The sequence below is a fragment of the Portunus trituberculatus genome, chromosome 28, assembly GCF_017591435.1.
Source record: "Portunus trituberculatus isolate SZX2019 chromosome 28, ASM1759143v1, whole genome shotgun sequence".
In the NCBI taxonomy this organism is placed as follows: Eukaryota; Metazoa; Arthropoda; class Malacostraca; order Decapoda; family Portunidae; genus Portunus; species Portunus trituberculatus.
Window position 1 is genome coordinate 9,788,556 of NC_059282.1, and position 17,269 is coordinate 9,805,824.

The window sequence follows — 17,269 nt, forward strand, 5'->3', positions numbered from 1 at the left end:
TCTGTTTTATTACACAAACAATTTCTAAACAACGTAAATGAAATATAAATTAACATAAAGTTTACATGAATCAAATGCATTACTTTTTGTCGAAAAGAAATGCTTACGGATTAAGTTAAGAATATAATGCAAAACTACTGGTACGGCTAATGGCGTTTTCGGCGATCTGGTGCACCGCATTGGTTCGTACGCCTGGCAGGGTGTTTTCAGAATAAAGAAACCACTCTCAGTAGAAATATAATACATGTCAATTGTATCTCTTATTTTCTTGTATTATTGCTACATAGACTACTCACTATTAATGCATCCCCAAATTTTTTACGTTCCTTATAATGATGTGGGAAGCAAATACGTGTACTATGGATTTCACTTTATATATGGCATATTAGTGCATCACATGCGTTTTGATATATATAAACTACTTCTTTGAGTTATTTAATATGTTATAAAATTGGTTTCTTGACTAAGAGATTGCATCATACGTAGTATTAATTAAATAAAAAGTAAATAGCCACCCATGATGCCCGCAAAAGAAAACGGAAAATGACTCATTGGTAACTGAATCGCCTTAACGCGAACGCTCCTATTGAGAATTGCTGAGTCACTTTGTATTTATAGACACAAGCCTAACCTTAATAGTCAAGAAACATCCTCCGTCCAGCTAACTCTATCTCAAAAGTTTCCTGCTCACGTCACATCCTTTCGTTGTTTTCTTTTAGTCTTCCTTTTTTTTCCTTAACTAATGTTTTTTTTTTTTTTTTTTTTTTTTTTTTTTTAGTTATCAACTTATAAAGAACTCTATTATATTTTATTTATTATTATTATTTATTTATTCATTTTTACTGTGTACAAATGGCTAGGAAATTAAAATTTACTTTTATATTTGAAGTGTGTGGATGAGGCAGGTGTGATAGGTGACGGTGCTAGGACCAAGGTACGTACGTACATAAGAGGAGATTTCGTTGTCCAGGATTTCTTTGTCCCGGAGATCTTTGGAGGATAAACACGTTTCCCTCACTCACTCTCTGCACGTGTTTCAGTGTCTGAGGATGGGATTACGTTGGTCCCGAAAAGGGTCACAAGAGTTTGAATAGAAATGGTGATTTTCCTGCGGCTTTTCTTCAATCTACACACACACACACACACACACACACACACACACACACACACACACACACACACACACACACCAGTACATCACCCTGTGCTAGGAATACTGATAATTTACCGCCATGTAATTAGCCTTTCCCAGCATCCCTAAAGTTGATTTCAACATCCTTGTGTGTGCTAGCACCCCAGGTTAAGAAACACTGGTTTTTGGGTAAGGTTGAAGCATCAAGGAGTGAGATGAGAGGCTGGAGTAGCGTGGGAGTGAATATGTGAGCTTAGGAAGTGAAAAATGGTAGGAAGTAATGAGTGAAGCAATTGTGTTTTGGTGAGTTAAAAAGTTGATTATGGAAGTGAATAAAGGATGAATTATGAGAAAGTGGCGGAGTGCTAGCATTGGGGGTGAATGAGAGAGAGTTTGTGAAGTGAAAAGTGGAAGAAGAGTGATAAGGAGTGAAAGAATACTGTCTTGGTGAGTAAAAATTGTTTCTTGGAGTGAATAAGGGATGAATTATGAGGGAGTGATGGAGTGTTAATCTTTGGAGTGAAGTATTGTACACACAGGGGAGTGAGAGTGAAGTATTGTACACACAGGGGAGTGGTGGAGAGGTAAACAAGAGATGTTCATTACTGCTGTTTATTATTGTATACACAAGCGAGCGGAGATGAGTCGAGCGGTGCGTATGTCCCGGAGTTTCGGTGCTGACTGGAGAGTCCTCGGCTGAACATCCGGCCCGTGACCTCCACCGTCCAGCTCGGGGTCAGGTCACTGCACCTGGCCCGGCTTAGAAGGGGATCGGCGTAGTGCGTGGAATCCCCGGGCCATGCCCCACCTAGCCCAGCTGTTCTTAGGTAGTTCCACACCTGGGCCGGATTAGCGTAGCGGTAGTAGTAGTAGTATTGCTATTGCTGCTGTGGTAGACGGCTACTGTTCTTCTCCTAAACCTATTAATAGTGGTGTTCCTCAGGGTTCTGTCCTGTCACCCACTCTCTTTCTATTATTCATTAATGACGCTGATGATACCACTCTACATCTTTCCACGTTCTTTCAGAGACGTCCAACCCTTCAGGAAATCAACAGATCACGCGGGGACGCCACGGAACGCCTGACTTCCGATCTTTCTAAGATTTTCGATTGGGGCAGAAAAAATCTAGTAGTTTTCAATGCCTCAAAAACTCAGTTCCTCCATCTATCAACTCGACACAACCTTCCAGACAACTATCCCCTCTTCTTCAATGACACTCAACTGTCTCCCTCTTCCACAATGAATATCCTCGGTCTGTCCTTTGCTCATAATCTTAACTGGAAACTTCACATCTCATCTCTTGCTAAAACAGCTTCTATGAAATTAGGTGTTCTGAAGCGTCTCCGACAGTTTTTCTCGCCCCTCCAACTGCTTACTCTGTATAAGGGCCTTATCCGTCCCTGTATGGAGTACTCTTCGCATGTTTGGGGGTTCCAGTCACACAGCTTTGCTTGATAGGGTGGAATCGAAAGCTCTTCGTCTCATCAACTCCCCTCCTCTGACTAACTGTCTTCAGTCTCTTTCTCACCGCCGAAATGTTGCATCCCTTTCTATATTTTATCGCTATTTTCATGGTAACTGTTCTACTGATCTTGCTAACTGCATGCCTCCCCTCCTCCTGCGGCCACGCTGCACAAGGCTTTCTTCTTCCTCTCATCCCTATTCTGTCCAACTCTCTAATGCAAAAGTTAACCAGTACGCTCAATCATTCATCCCTGTCACTGGTAAACTCTGGAACTCCCTCCCTGCATCTGTATTTCCGAATTCCTACAACTTGTCTTCTTTTAAGAGGGAGGTATCGAGGAATTTGCTCCCCTAATTCTGGCTGACGGTTTTGGCACTTTTTGAACTCCGGAGAGCCAGCGCTTAAGTGGGCCTTTGGCTGGCCCTCTTCCCTACGTAAAAAAAAAAAGTAGTAGTAGTAGTAATAGTAGTAGCAGTAATAGTAATAGTAGTAGTAGTAGTAGTAGTAGCAGTAGTACTACTAGTAGTAGTAGTAGTAGCAGTAGTACTACTAGTAGTAGTAGTAGCAGTAGTACTACTAGTAGTAGTAGTAGTAGCAGTAGTACTACTAGTAGTAGTAGTAGTAGTAGCAGTAGTAGTGTGGTTCACTACAGAAGTATTGTACACACATGTGAGTGAGGTGGAGTGAATAGGAAGTGAATACAGTTATGGATATTAAGTGAAGGAATGAAGGAATGAGTCAGTGGAGAGAAGGAATTTAAAAAAGGTCCCACAGAAAATTCCTTTGGCTGTTCTCATAAGGGAATGGCATCTTTAGTCAGTCTTTTTTTTCTTTTTATTGCCCTTGGCCAGAACCTCGCTTACATAAAATAATGGAAAAAAGAATAAAGGAAAAACGTGAGGGAGAGTCTTATTATTGCTACGTTTTCTAACACCCGAGTGAATAACGCCTTAACTTAACTTTTCTGTATACGTTAAAAAAAATGCCCTTAAAAAATATATATATAAAGAACTCTATAAAGAAAATGTATTGAGTTAATGTTTACAATGCTGAATGAACGTAAACAGGCAAAGAAAACACTCTATTTGAGAGATTATTAAAGGAAGCACACTATTTGAAAGATTATTAAAGAAAACACTATATTTGAAAGATTATTAAAGAAAACGCTATTTGAGAGATTATTAAAGAAAACACTATATTAGAGAAATTATTAGAAACATTATATTTGAGAAATTATAAAAAAACTATATTTGAGAGATTACTAAAAAAAACACTGTATTTAAGAGATTATTATCAACTTCAAGACATTTGCCCCTTTATTTCGGCTAACCCTTTGACCTACAAGGGGACTGGCAACTAAATGGGCCTTTTTTTTTCTATTCTGTGTTGCTCTTGGCCAGTTTCCCCATCTTACACCAAAGGAATTATTTACTATTTTATGGAACGCTTTTAGTACTCCAGGATAGTTAGATATATATCGAGACAAATTTTTGCAGAAACGGAGGCAGAAAATCACAGGAAAAGCAAAGAAAAGAAATTAATGAAAAGAAAAGAAAAAACACTGCCAACGTAAAGAGAATAAATGAGTAAATAGATGAAATAATTCAGTGACAATGTAGTATGTTTGTTTTGTGCTGGAAAAGAAGTGGAGTCATTGAAAGGCGAGACAAGAAAATGACGACACAGAAACCAAAACCACGGCATGACAGCACGTATTCCCTTCCACTCCTGCATCTAACACACACACACACACACACACACACACACACACACACACACAGAGAGAGAGAGCAGAGCAGAAACTTCACAGCCTCAATAGCCAAAGTTAATATCGGATACAAGTTTTGGGAGTTGTAGTAATCCCAGAGTAATCCCTTCACTAGAATCTGAGAGGGAGACAGAGATGAGGTAGGTACGCTTGCATATGAGAGAACTCAAGGCGACATTCAGAACCACTGGGCCAGTATTCAGAAACGCTTTGCTCTCACGACGACAATTTTCAAAGGCGCTAGTTGAAGATACTCGTGTTCTTAAGGGTATTTTAATGGGTCTGGCGATGGATTAGTAAGATTTCTAGTTTATCATAAGGAAAAACTGTCTTGAAAACTTGGCTAGTCATCTATGGGGACTTGGAAAATTGTCATGGTGAGAGAGCAAGGCATTTTTTATTGTTCTAGTGTTGGATTAGCAAGATATCTAGTTTATCATAAGGAAAAACTACCTTGAAAACCCTTTAAGTCGTCTCTGCGGACTTGAAAAAATGTGGTGAGGAGCAAGGCGTTTCTGAATATGGCCTCAGTGCTGTGTGTGGCTGTGAAACCTGGCGATGTTAAAGATGATGTGAGGCGGGTACGGCGTGCTGAAAGAAGGCTGGTGACGTGGCTGTGTGCTGCTGGATTGAAGGACTGAAAGGGAGGGCAAGAAAGGAAAGTTGAGGGAAAGGCTTTGAGGTTTTAGACCAAGTGTTGAAGTTAAACAGGAGCTTCCACGATTGTTAAAGTTTTTTTTTCTATTATTATTTATTTATTTATTTATTTATTTTTTTTTTTGCAGGGGAAAACTTGCTGAGAATACATGAAGGAGCTAATTTGTACATGCAGGTATAAATCAGAGCACCAATGTAGCCTTAACCCCTTCAGTACTGGGACACGTTTTTACCTTGAGACTTGTGTACGATTGGACCATTTTATTGACATTAGGAAGGGTCTATGGAGGTCAAGAGATTAATGGCCAGTCGTCACTATTCTAATCCCCGACATGAGTTTCTGAAGCTGTATAAAACCACCATACAGGAAGCAGAATGAATATGGAAACGCATCATAGTACTAAATAGGTTAACTGACAATGGTAAGGGAGAGAGAGAGAGAGAGAGAGAGGGGGGGGAGGGAGGGTGAGCCAGTGACCCACCCAGTCTGCTTGCAAGGACACGTGAAGGTTGCAGTACTGAAGCTAGTCTTGTGTTACTGGTTCTTTAGTCTGTAAGGACCAGTGAAGCTTGTAAACACATCAGCGAATTATGTGAGGCTTTTTGACATTGTGTGAGTCGTGTGTTGCTGCTTCTCTAGTTTGCAAGGACGAGTGAAGCTGATCGCTGTTTTCCTTAAGTTATTGTAGTTTACTTGAGTTCCTCTCGTCTTCTTCTGTTAACATTGTTATATTACACCTGAGTTACTCGTGTCCTTTTTTTTTTTTTTTTTTTTTTCCACAGACACTCCTGCCACGTCCCCCTCCCTCCCTCCCTCCAGCCAGACAGTCCTCTCCTTGCTTCTCTCGCTCCAAGCCGAGGCGGGCAAACATCTTAGGACGGATCTGATTAGACTCTTGTTGATCGATGGTTGGGAGGAAGGGAAGGGAGTGGGGGAGTGGGGGCAGCGGCGGCAAGAGGGACAGAGGGGCGGGAAATGTTACCGTAGCGGGATGACCTTTGAGTGTCACAGTGCCACGTGGACATTCACTTCAGTGTCACCTTTTCACCTTAATCCATTCCCCAGTCCATCCCAGCAGTGCTCATGTGTGCCTCCCTCCCGACATTCGTGTTGTGCCTCACGGTGTGTGTGTCGTTCCAGGTCCTGCCGCGGCGTGGTGTGCTGCGCCGCGCCTTGGGGCTGATGCGCCGCACCGCGCTGGTCTGGAGGCGAATGATGAAGCCAGACATGGGGGAGATACAGAGAATGTCGCCGACTTGCGTCAAGGGGGAGGACAGCGCCCCGGGGGGCCACCCTGAGGCAGAGAACGTACCGCCGCCCGGAACTCCCGCCCTCAGTAATGGCGAGGAGGTCGCTGCCGTGGCCGCCAGGCTGGGTATGTCGCCACTCAAGGTGTCGGTGGCCAACGAGGGACGCAGGGCCTCGCCGCTGTACAAGGGCGCCTCGCAGCCCAGCTCCGCTACCCGCACCCTGCCACCCACCTCCGCCGCTCGTGCCCTACCACCTGGCCCCGCCGCCTGCAGCTTGCGGAAGCCCATGCTGATCCTGCGCCGCCTGGACCCCAAGCAGATGTGGCGGAAGAGTGACATCGAGGAGATGGGACTCAACGACGCCTGTGCCAAGAGGATCCGGCGGGAGCTGGCGCGCTGCAAACGGAATTGCCGCCGCCGTTACTTGCGCAAGGTGGGCAGGATGTCCCTAAAGAAGGCACCGCGCACCACAACTGTGCAGCCGCCGCAAACCACAAGACGCAGGAGGCGACGCGTGGCAGCGAAGGAGGCTGCCTCTGGGAGCCCACCGCTGGAGGAACCTGCTGCTGCTGCTGCTGCTGCTGCTGCTGGTGGTGAGTTACTGATGTTGTTGTTGTTGTTGCTCACTGTTGTGACATGCCTTGAACCTCTCGCAGCATTGTCTTGTCGCTAGCCTGCACTGTCCCACTGTCTTTACCATCTCTCTCTCTCTCTCTCTCTCTCTCTCTCTCTCTCTCTCTACAAGCCGTTTTTTCTGAGCTACGCAGCCTGTGTCCTACCTCTGCACGCACCTCACTTCCACCACAACAAACAAACACCATTCCTACCTTACAAAAAGCATAAATCATCGCAGCACCTCCCCTTCAGCCACAAAGAGGTAAGTCTGCAGTCCAGGTAAGGCTCAAACGCTAGGGTGATTCAATAGAGCGTCATAGCAAGGGTGTTTTATGTAGGGTGTTTCAGCTCCCCGCCGCTCAAAGGTTAATGTTTACCCGAACGACCACTGTCCTATATAAATCCTTTAATTGGAAGCCGCGGACTGATACCCGAATCTAATTTAAGTCTTAATAATCTTATCTTCTTCCCTTCTACCTGTGTGTGTTTATCATCTTTTCGCTATCTTCTCCCTTTCATTCGTTCTTTGTGTGTTCTTCCTTCACTCTATCGTTCATTTTCTTTCGCTATCTGTTCTCCCTTTCCTTCGTTCTTTGTGTGTTCTTCCTTCCCTCCTTCGTTCATTTTCTTTCTTTCCCCCTTTGTTCATTTATCCTTTTCTGTTCCTTTTGGGTGAGAGAAGAAGAGTGTGAGTGAGAAAAAGAAGAAAAAGAGTGAAGAATGAGAGCAAATATTTGTCATTGAAGGCAAGGAAGGGAGTGAAAGAGAAAGGGAAGGGAAGGGAAGGAAGGAAGGAAATGAATAAATAAGAGGAGGAGGGAGAGAAACAAGGAAATGAATGAATGAATGTGAAAAGGAAGGGAGTGAAAGAGAAAGGGAAGGAAGGAAGGAAAGGAGTAAGAAAAGGAGAGAGAGAGAGAGAGAGAGAGAGAGAGAGAGAGAGAGAGAGAGAGAGAGAGAAATGAATGTATGAAAGAATAAATGAGAGGAGGGAAGGAAAGAATTTAAAGTATGAATGAATGAAAGAGAGAAGGGAGGGAGGGAAGAAAGGAAGGAAGGAAAGGAGTGAGTAAAAGAAGGAAGGAAATGAAAGTATGAAGGAAGGAGGAGAGTTGCTTAATTTTCGTAATGTAAGGTTCAGTTCAGTTTAGTTTTGTATGATTTCAATTTATTTTTTTACGTCATCGATATGAAATAAACATTCGGTAGTTGAGATTAGTTTAGTTGCGTTACCGTGAATTAGTGAGTCTTGAGCATCGTTAGAATTGGAAGGGGTATTAGATTTTCGCTTAACGACGCCCCTGGTGATTGAAACGCGCCTGTGTACTAGTTTGCTGTGTCTCAATAAAGCGCAGGGTAAACTTAAACACATATTTGTTATCGGCGCTACGCAAATGTTGGATAAAAACAAATTGAATCGATATGAAACGCAGCGAAGTGTAAGGACAAGATTCTCTCTCTCTCTCTCTCTCTCTCTCTCTCTCTCTCTCTCTCTCTCTCTCTCTCTCTCTCAGCTCAGCATCCACTACCGCCGAATCACCATTATTATTGCTTGGATTTATATTTTTCTTCAACGTCAGCACACTATTTCCTGCAGCAGTGGTAGTAATGGTGGTGGTGGTGGTGGTGGTGGTAATGGTGGTGGTGACGTCAGCATACTAGTCTTCGTTGCACTGTTGGTAGTAGTAGTAGTAGTAGTAGTAATAAAGGGGCAGCAGCAGTAATGGTAGCAGTAGTATTAATATCACCAGTGTTAGAGAGGCTGCACATTACACAAGGTCGTTTGGGTGTGCTGGTGGTGGTGCTGTGTCGTGCTGGCCGGTGCTGTTGTGTCAGGTGCTGGTGGTGGCTGCTTGAATCGATACGTTGACAGTCACAAGGGTGGTGACAAGCACTTGTACATGTAGGTGCAGTAGGTAGGAGGCCAGAGAGAGAGAGAGAGAGGCGCCCCCACACTCTCTCCTTCCTTCCTCGTGCTTATGTTACAACTTCAAAAGGCTCTAGTTAGGTTCCACGTCTTTTTAATGGTGTTTTCTTTTTATGGATCTGCTGTCACATTAACAAGATTTCTACATTACAAACAGGAAATGTCTAAAAAAAAAGGTTGATTTTCTCTGTGGTGTTTGAAAATGGTCATAGCGAGAGCGAAGCGGTTTTTTTAATATGTGCTGTTCTGGTGGATAGCTTTCGTTTTTTGAGTGTTAAAGGTATACTATGATAATGATTGTATTGTTATGGCAAAGGCAGCGTTGTGTTTATTAGAGAATAGAGAAGATTTTATAAAAGTTCTCTTGGGTAAAGTTACGCTGGATAGGGTAGTGTATTGCTAACCCCTTCAATACTGGGATATATTTTTATCTTGTGGACCATTAAACCGTTTCAATGACATTAGGAAGGGTCTGTGGCGGTCAGAAGATTAATGGCCATAGCCTTTACCATTTTAATCCCACACGAGAGTTTCTGAAGCTGTATAAAATCACCAAATAGTAACCAGAAGGAATATGGAAATGCGTTATGGTACTCAAGGGGTTAAAGCTTATATTTGTGCATTAATTGATCGATTAGATAGAAAATTTATCTTACTATGTTCTTTGAGGTATAAAGGACTGCGTGGTTACGATAATGATTGATCAGATAGAGAAACTTGCAAGCTAAAGTAATGTTTTTTTAAAGTTTATTAATTTACTAAGCAGGAAATTCAACTTCTGGGGCTTGGAATGGACAGACAGTGTAATTGGAGTGGTTGCTTCGCTTGTTTTCTAATTGGCAAAGTTAGTGTAGAGTGCAGGTAAATTAAAAATAATTGTTCATTTGGTTTTGATCGATTAGTTTTGTTAGAATGAATTGGAGTGGATCGCCAGCTGACAGTACGAGTATAATAAGAGAGAAGATATTTGAGTGGTGTGTATTGTTTGGATGGCTTGGAATAAATTGAACCGAAAAAATGGAGAAGAATGGATATTATAAGAGTTAATTAAGTTACGGGTTTTGGAGATAAGTATTGTTAGTATTGGCTTGGAACAGACAGGGACATTGTACGAGTTGAGTTATTTAATCTTAAGAGAAGTGAGATAAGTTTTCTTAGGTTGAGAAAGAATAAAAGTGCAGGTAAAAGCGATAACAAAGGGATTAACGAAGGATTGGAGCGGATGATGAACAGCAACAGACACTTTGATCTTGCCTAGACTCTCTCATCTGCTTCTCTTCACTAACTACCTCAAGGAAACGGAAAGTTGAAACCCCCGAAGTCTGGCAGTGGAGTTAGAGAGAGACTTTTGAAGGACTTACGGTGTTTAATTGGATGCTGCAAAAAAAAAAAAAATAAAAAAATAAAAGTAACCTAAAAAGAAACTGGTTCTCTAATTGCACCGTTTCTGTACCTGTTGATGTCGTGTTGTGAAAGCGAGTCTCCGTTTTATGTTTGATTAAAGATGGTGTGCTGATATCAGAGGAGGGAGACAGGAGGGGAGAGAGTCGCTAGCGTGATCCCGTTTAATTGTGAAGCCATAAACAATCAGCTTACAGAATTGATCCTGTGTTCAGCCTTTCCATTCTGCTTCCCCTGTACCTTTGTCTGTTGCTCCTCAGGTGAATTTCCAGTAAAAGAAGCACTGCCACTTTGTGAACACTAGTTGATGTTTTGTAAGTTATTATTGTGGCACTGATAATGTTGCTCTTAGTTTTCGTTAGTAAAAGTAATGACACTCATTGGTAACACATATCCATACCATTAAGTTATTATTGTGGCATTGTTTATTGGTATTCTTAGTTTTCATAAATGACTAGGTCGCACTCTCTCCTATTCCTAGTCGATGCCATGGTAACTTGTTTCGTGGCACTGTAACTGTTAGTGTTAGTCTTTACCAAAGGAAGTAGGTGGCTCTCATACCCTTAGTCGATATCATAGTAATTTGTTATTGTGACACTCTAATTATTCTGGTTTTCACTAAGGAAAGCAATGACACACTCTCCAGACTTTGGTCGATGCTATTGTAAGTCGTACTTGTGGTATTGTAACTCAATACAGTTCAATAACCAATAGTATCTACATTTGTCGAACCAGAGACGTTTTCTAAATATAGTCTGAGTTTTGTTTTATTTTTTTTTTTTTCTTTTCTCACGCGTATCACTTCATATTCACTACAAGAATTATTGTTCAAGTTTATGGTCTTTGGCAACATAACTCTTCCTTTGTTTGAATGTCATGTATCATTTTGCAGTATTATACTTGGTAGATAGGACAGGTTGCAAAATATTTTCTAACCTCATACACGTTATAGGAATCACCGGACATTGCAATGTTTTGTGTCTTTTTGGAAACATATATACCGCCTCTTCATTGTCTTGCACTTTACAGTATTACACTCAAAATCGGAGAGACGGTGAGGTATACTGTAAGCTTTTATTTGTATGACTCGTACACTTTGCAAGTATAATTGTGCATTGTCTTATTGTCTTTTAGTAACGTATCTCCTCTCCTATTCATTGTCCAGCACTTTGCAGTTACATTCCAAAAACTAGCCGAGTGTATTTGTTTATTTATTCATTTATTTGTACATATTATAAGGGACATCGTACATTTTCTAATCATCTTTTGGTTACATGTCCCTTTTGATTACATATCTCTCCTGTTCACTGTTCATCTTTTTTGCAATAACACTTGCTGTCCTAATGAATTTCAAATTGTATAAATAGATAGATAGACTGTTTATTAACCACACACTGTAAGAATCACAATATATATCGTTTAGTTTACGTTTCAAAGTTGTGTACCAGCTCAGAACTTGCCACATTAGACAATTGGCGAAAAGTATCAGAATTGTTCAAATATTTCAAACTAGTTTGCGTGATTACTGCAGGCAAACAGAGCACCGTGAGCTGTGTGGAAATAAGAACATAAAGGAGGAAAGCTGCAAGAGGCCGCCAGGCTTATACGAGGCAGTCCCAGTGTGCTTAATCTACCTAATTCCATCTATCTTCCCCATCCATGAATTTATCTAATCTTCTTTTAAAGCTCCCTATTGACTAAAATTTGTTTGTGGACTTCAGGAATTGGCATTGCGTGTGTGTGTGTGTGTTTGGAAGTGCAGTCTTGATAAATTGACCTTAACTGTGAATTGGACCAAAATGTTAACAAAAAAATCCAGTTTAACATACAGAAATGTAGTAGTTGTTCTTTAATATATATATATATATATATATATATATATATATATATATATATATATATATATATATATATATATGTATATATACACACACACACACACACACACACACACACACACACACACACACACACACACACACACACACACACACACACACACACACATATATATATATATATATATATATATATATATATATATATATATATATATATATATATATATATATATATATATAACTGTGTTGATAGCCACTGGGTGAAACTCAATAACTTTTCCTGTAAACTGATAGAATTTATGGAATTAATGTCTGATAGAACAGGAAACAGAAGTAGAACCAGTGACATTGACTGAACTGAAGGAATCAAGAGAACTAACATATCTCCAGTGACCGTGGAATCAAAACAGAAACGAGATCACGTTCCAGGGAAGACGAATCTTTGAATAATTAAGCCAGAAAGAAAGAGAGAGAGAGAGAGACATTCATAAGTTTATAGGAAGACGACAAGAAGTAAATGTGGTTTGTTGAATAACTCACTCACCGTGTGTATATTCCACGAAGCATTGGTAGTGAATAATTGAAGCATTCATTAGATTGAATACCACTGGTTTAAGAAAGTGCACGCTGTACCTTTAGAGTGACATTTTGAGGACACTGCACCTTTATATCGCTTATAGTTGGGAGGAGTGTCAGACGAAAGAAATGAATAGTGGGACGTATACTTGGTGATATGCCGAGTGTATTTATTTATTTATTCATTAATTGTACATATTATAAGGGACATCGTACATTTTCTAATCATCTATTGGTTACATATCTCTCCTGTTCACTGTTCATCTTTTTTGCAATAACACTTGCCGTACTAATGAATTTCAAATTGTATAAATGGATAGATAGACTGTTTATTAACCACACACTGTAAGAATCACAATATATATCGTTTAGTTTACGTTTCAAAGAAAAGTTGTGTACCAGCTCAGAACTTTACTTGTCACATTGGACAATTAGCGAACAGTATCAGAATTGTTCAAATATTCCAAAGTAGTCTGTGTGATTACTGCAGGCAAACAGAGCACCGCGAGCTGTGTGGAAATGTGTTTGTGGGCTTCAGGAAGTGGCATCGCGTGTGTGTGAGTGCAGTCTTGACAAATTCACCTTAACTTTGAATTGGACCAAAATGTTAACAAAAAAATCCAGAGTTTAACATACAGAAATGTAATAGTTCTTTAATTGATAAAAAAAAATAAAAAAAACTACTGTTGATAGCCACTGGGTGAAACTCAATAACTTTTCCTGTAAACTAATAACACTGATAGAACTGATGGAATTAATGTCTGATAGAACAGGAAACAAGTAGAACCAGTGACATTGATTGAACTGAAAGAATCAAGAGAACTAACATATCTCCAAGTGACCGTGGAATCAAAACAGAAATGAGATCACGTTCCAGGGAAGACAAATCTTTGAATAGTTAATCCAGAGAGAGAGAGAGAGAGAGAGAGAGAGAGAGAGAGAGAGAAACATTCGTAAGTTTATAAGAAGACGACAAGAAGTAAATGTGGTTTGTTGAATAACTCACTCACCGTGTGTATATTCCACGAAGCATTGGTAGTGAATAATTGAAGCATTCATTAGATTGAATACCACTGGTTTAAAAAAGTGCACGCTGTACCTTTAGAGTGACATTTTGAGGACACTGCACCTTTATATCGCCTCTTATAGTTGGCAGGAGTGTCAGACGAAAGAGATGAATAGTTGGACGTATTCTTGGTGATATGCCAGAGGTTACGAAGGGGAGACGAAGATACTTGGCAAGGCCCTGATCTTGTGGTGATGATGCTGGTGAAAGAATACTTGGCAGCGTTTTCATGATTTTGGCAAGTTCACAAAAAGGCGATGAGAATGAATTCCTGTTACAATCCATTTTCTTTTTGACAAGCCTGTGTAAAATATGTGATGGTATTGATTTTAGGTTGAGTTATGTAAAAATTGACCACTTGGGAATCGAAAAATGTGATGATTATGAAGTGAGGCCATAGTGGAAGGAAATGATTGATAGATTGATTGTAAAGTGACTGTATGGTAGCTTGAAATGAAGGGGACAATAGTGACCGCATAATGTAACGATTCTGACATGACACCGCTTTCCGAACTGTATGGGAATAGAATAAAGGTTATTGATCTATTGACAGATTGCAAGTAGATGGAGTAACAGTGTGAAATGCATAACGAGAGAACAAAACGTGATTGATGTTGACATGACACCGCGCTGGATGCCACGGGAATAGGATATGAAAAAAGATTGATTGATGCTAAATTGAGTTGAGAGTTGGGTTGTGATTCGTTTGCTTGTTTGCCTCCCCAGCACTGCGAAACTCATACAGTCATCAGGCCAGACAAACAGAGGACAAAAAGTTAATGCGTCACACAATTATTATCGAAACTGAAAGAAACTAATAGTGAAAAGGCGCCATTATTGTTAATGATTATGTCACGGGGATGAAAAGTGAAGCTGCCACTTCAATTATTATTCATTGGTGAAAAAACTAATAGGTTACTGAAAATACTTCATCAAATAGACGATAATTATGTCGAGTGAAAAAAAAAGTGTAGTCCAGAGTTCAGTTTATTAGTTATTTATGGAAAAAATAAACAACCAGGGTGCTGCTGTAAAACAAATATATATTGCACCAAATAGTTAATGACACTGAATTAAATGAAAAATGTAACGGCGAGTTCTGGCACTAGTAGTTATGTACATGTTCGTTTGAAGCTCTACCTGGCAATGACAGGAGCTGCCCCATCCACGCTCCAGAGAGAATACTCACCTGTACTCTTTTCATTACGTACCTGTGTTCATTAGTGTATGGATGCAGCGCCACTATGCATCACTGTCTCTTTTTCCATTAGTCTATTCATTATGTCGTGAATATTATTACTGTCGTTTCAATTAATTTTGTTCATTAAGGTATGAAGGCAGAACTGCTATCGCTAAATATCACTGTCATTTCATTTTTCATTAGCTGTTATTCATTAGAGCATGAGAAAGATGTCATTGCTTTCTTTTTCATTAACTTGTATTTATCATAACGTGAATACATCAGCAAACCGGTGTCATTTGTCAAAGCCTTCCTCTTTTCATTAGTGTTGTTCATTATGGTGTGAAAAATAGTGCAATACGTCTTCATTTTTCATTATTGATAATGTGGAGGTACAAAAGAGCATTTTGGTGTGTACAGTGTTCTGTCTCTAAAAAATATCAACTACACAGGTACACATGTTCATAAAGATTCTGTACACGAATCTGGGCATTTTGACAATTAGAAATCAAAAGTTAGAACATTCTGAACGTAAACTTTCAAACAAACTACACAATAACCAAAAGAACATGACGTATAGAATTTTAAAGATAGGACATTTTCAACTTTTAAAACTCAACACGAACAAAATACAGATAGACAAAAAACTCAGGCAGGACAAACGCACGACTTCTTTACAGTTCAAAAAATATGGGATGGGAAAACAAATGAAATACTTTAGAATTCTGGGTGGAGAAGTTTGGCAACACAACTTTAACTCCGCTTTTAATCCCAAGGCTCGTGTTGTTTGGGAAGTTTGTCAAAAGAATGAATGGTCCTGGAAACAGTTGAATAATGTGCTTTAATTAAAACTTCAATTATTTTTCCTTTTTTCTCTCTCTTTTTCGTTCAGGAATTAATTGTAAGTTAATTAATCTATTTGTACCTTATCTGGCCTATTGTCCCACGAGAGAGAGAGAGAGAGAGAGAGAGAGAGAGAGAGAGAGAGAGAGAGAGAGAGAGAGAGAGAGAGGTGGGGGCTGGGGAGGGGGGATGTGCGTGTCAAACTTGAATTTTCGTGACATGAGCTGGACAACAGTTACGTACTCGCGTGAATATGGAGAGATCGCCACAAGTTCTTATGCCAGAGACTGAAGGAGAGAAGAAGCGAACGTATAATCAACAAAAGAGAACAGTGAAAGAACTGTAGAAGAGACAAAGAAGATAAAGAGAACCCAAAAGATTGAAGAAGAGGAGAAGCAGATGGAAAATCAACCAAAGAGAAGAATAAACAAAGAAGAACTTTAGAAGGGATGAAAATAAAGAGAAGCAGAAAAGAAAAAAAAAAAGTGGATATAACCAAACAACGAGAAACAAACTGAAAATGCCGAAAAGAAGAGAAAAACGAGATGATGATATAGACAAAGAAGGTAAACAAGAAAAATTACCAAGAAAAGATAAAGACATAAAGAAGAAAGCGAGAAGAGAAGGGGAGAAAGAGACAAAAGAAGAGGAGATACAGAAGAAATGGAGAAAGATACGAAAGAAGAGATAAAAAATAGATAAAGAAGATAAGACAGAAGGGAGCAGAAGAATAAAGACGAAGAGGAAGGAGAAGGAAAAGATTGCCACTGCAACACAATACACAATGGAGTCGATAACTATTATTGAACCAGGAAATGAAATGACGAGATTACAAGGAGGATCAGAATCAGACTCAGAGAAACACACAAAGCCTTGACGCCGCCCACGTGATAATGACATAAGTTTTAATGATGGTAATGATAATGATGGCAGTAGAGCTGAAAATTTGTACTATGACGCGTTTTTATATTCATTCTGGTTACTATTTGGTGATTTTATACAGCTTCAGAAACTTATGTGAGGATTAAAATTAGAGAAGACTGTGGCCATTAATCTTCTGACCTCTGTAGATCCTTCCTAATGTCAATAGAAACGCCTAACCACACCCAGACTTATGGTAAAAATGCGTCCCAGTATTGAAAGGGTTAATTGACATAGACGAAATAAAAAATGCGTTGATATATGAAAAAAAGATATATTATACTGTTTTATATTAGTTATATTTCATTAGTCTCTCACCATTACTCAATATTGATGATGATAATATTGACAAAAGAACGTTTGATGTCATTATTTCATTTCACTCGTATGATTGTGATTGGATTTCTCGTATTTCATTTACTCATTCATTATCTCTCATGTTACACCGATAATGATGGAAAAATGTATCGTTATCATCTGCCAGTATATACACGTCCAATTTCTGAAAGGAGGAGGAGAAGGAGGAAGAGGAGAGGAAGAAGGAGAATGTTTAATATCTTCACCAATATTGTTTACCTTGCCAGCCTCAGAGGAAAGGTTAATGGACAGGTTAATCTGATGGCTC

The 17,269-nt window shown here is 39.8% G+C and overlaps 1 protein-coding gene across 1 annotated transcript in view; it reads left to right on the top strand.

Moving 5' to 3' along the window:
• The window catches only part of LOC123510273 (protein split ends-like), a 78,948-nt gene that overhangs the window by 38,364 nt on the left and 23,315 nt on the right, over positions 1 to 17,269 (top strand). Inside the window, 1 exon segment of the mRNA XM_045265259.1 lies at positions 6,165 to 6,867. Coding sequence (XP_045121194.1) covers positions 6,207 to 6,867 — 661 coding nt within the window. The 5' untranslated portion in view covers positions 6,165 to 6,206.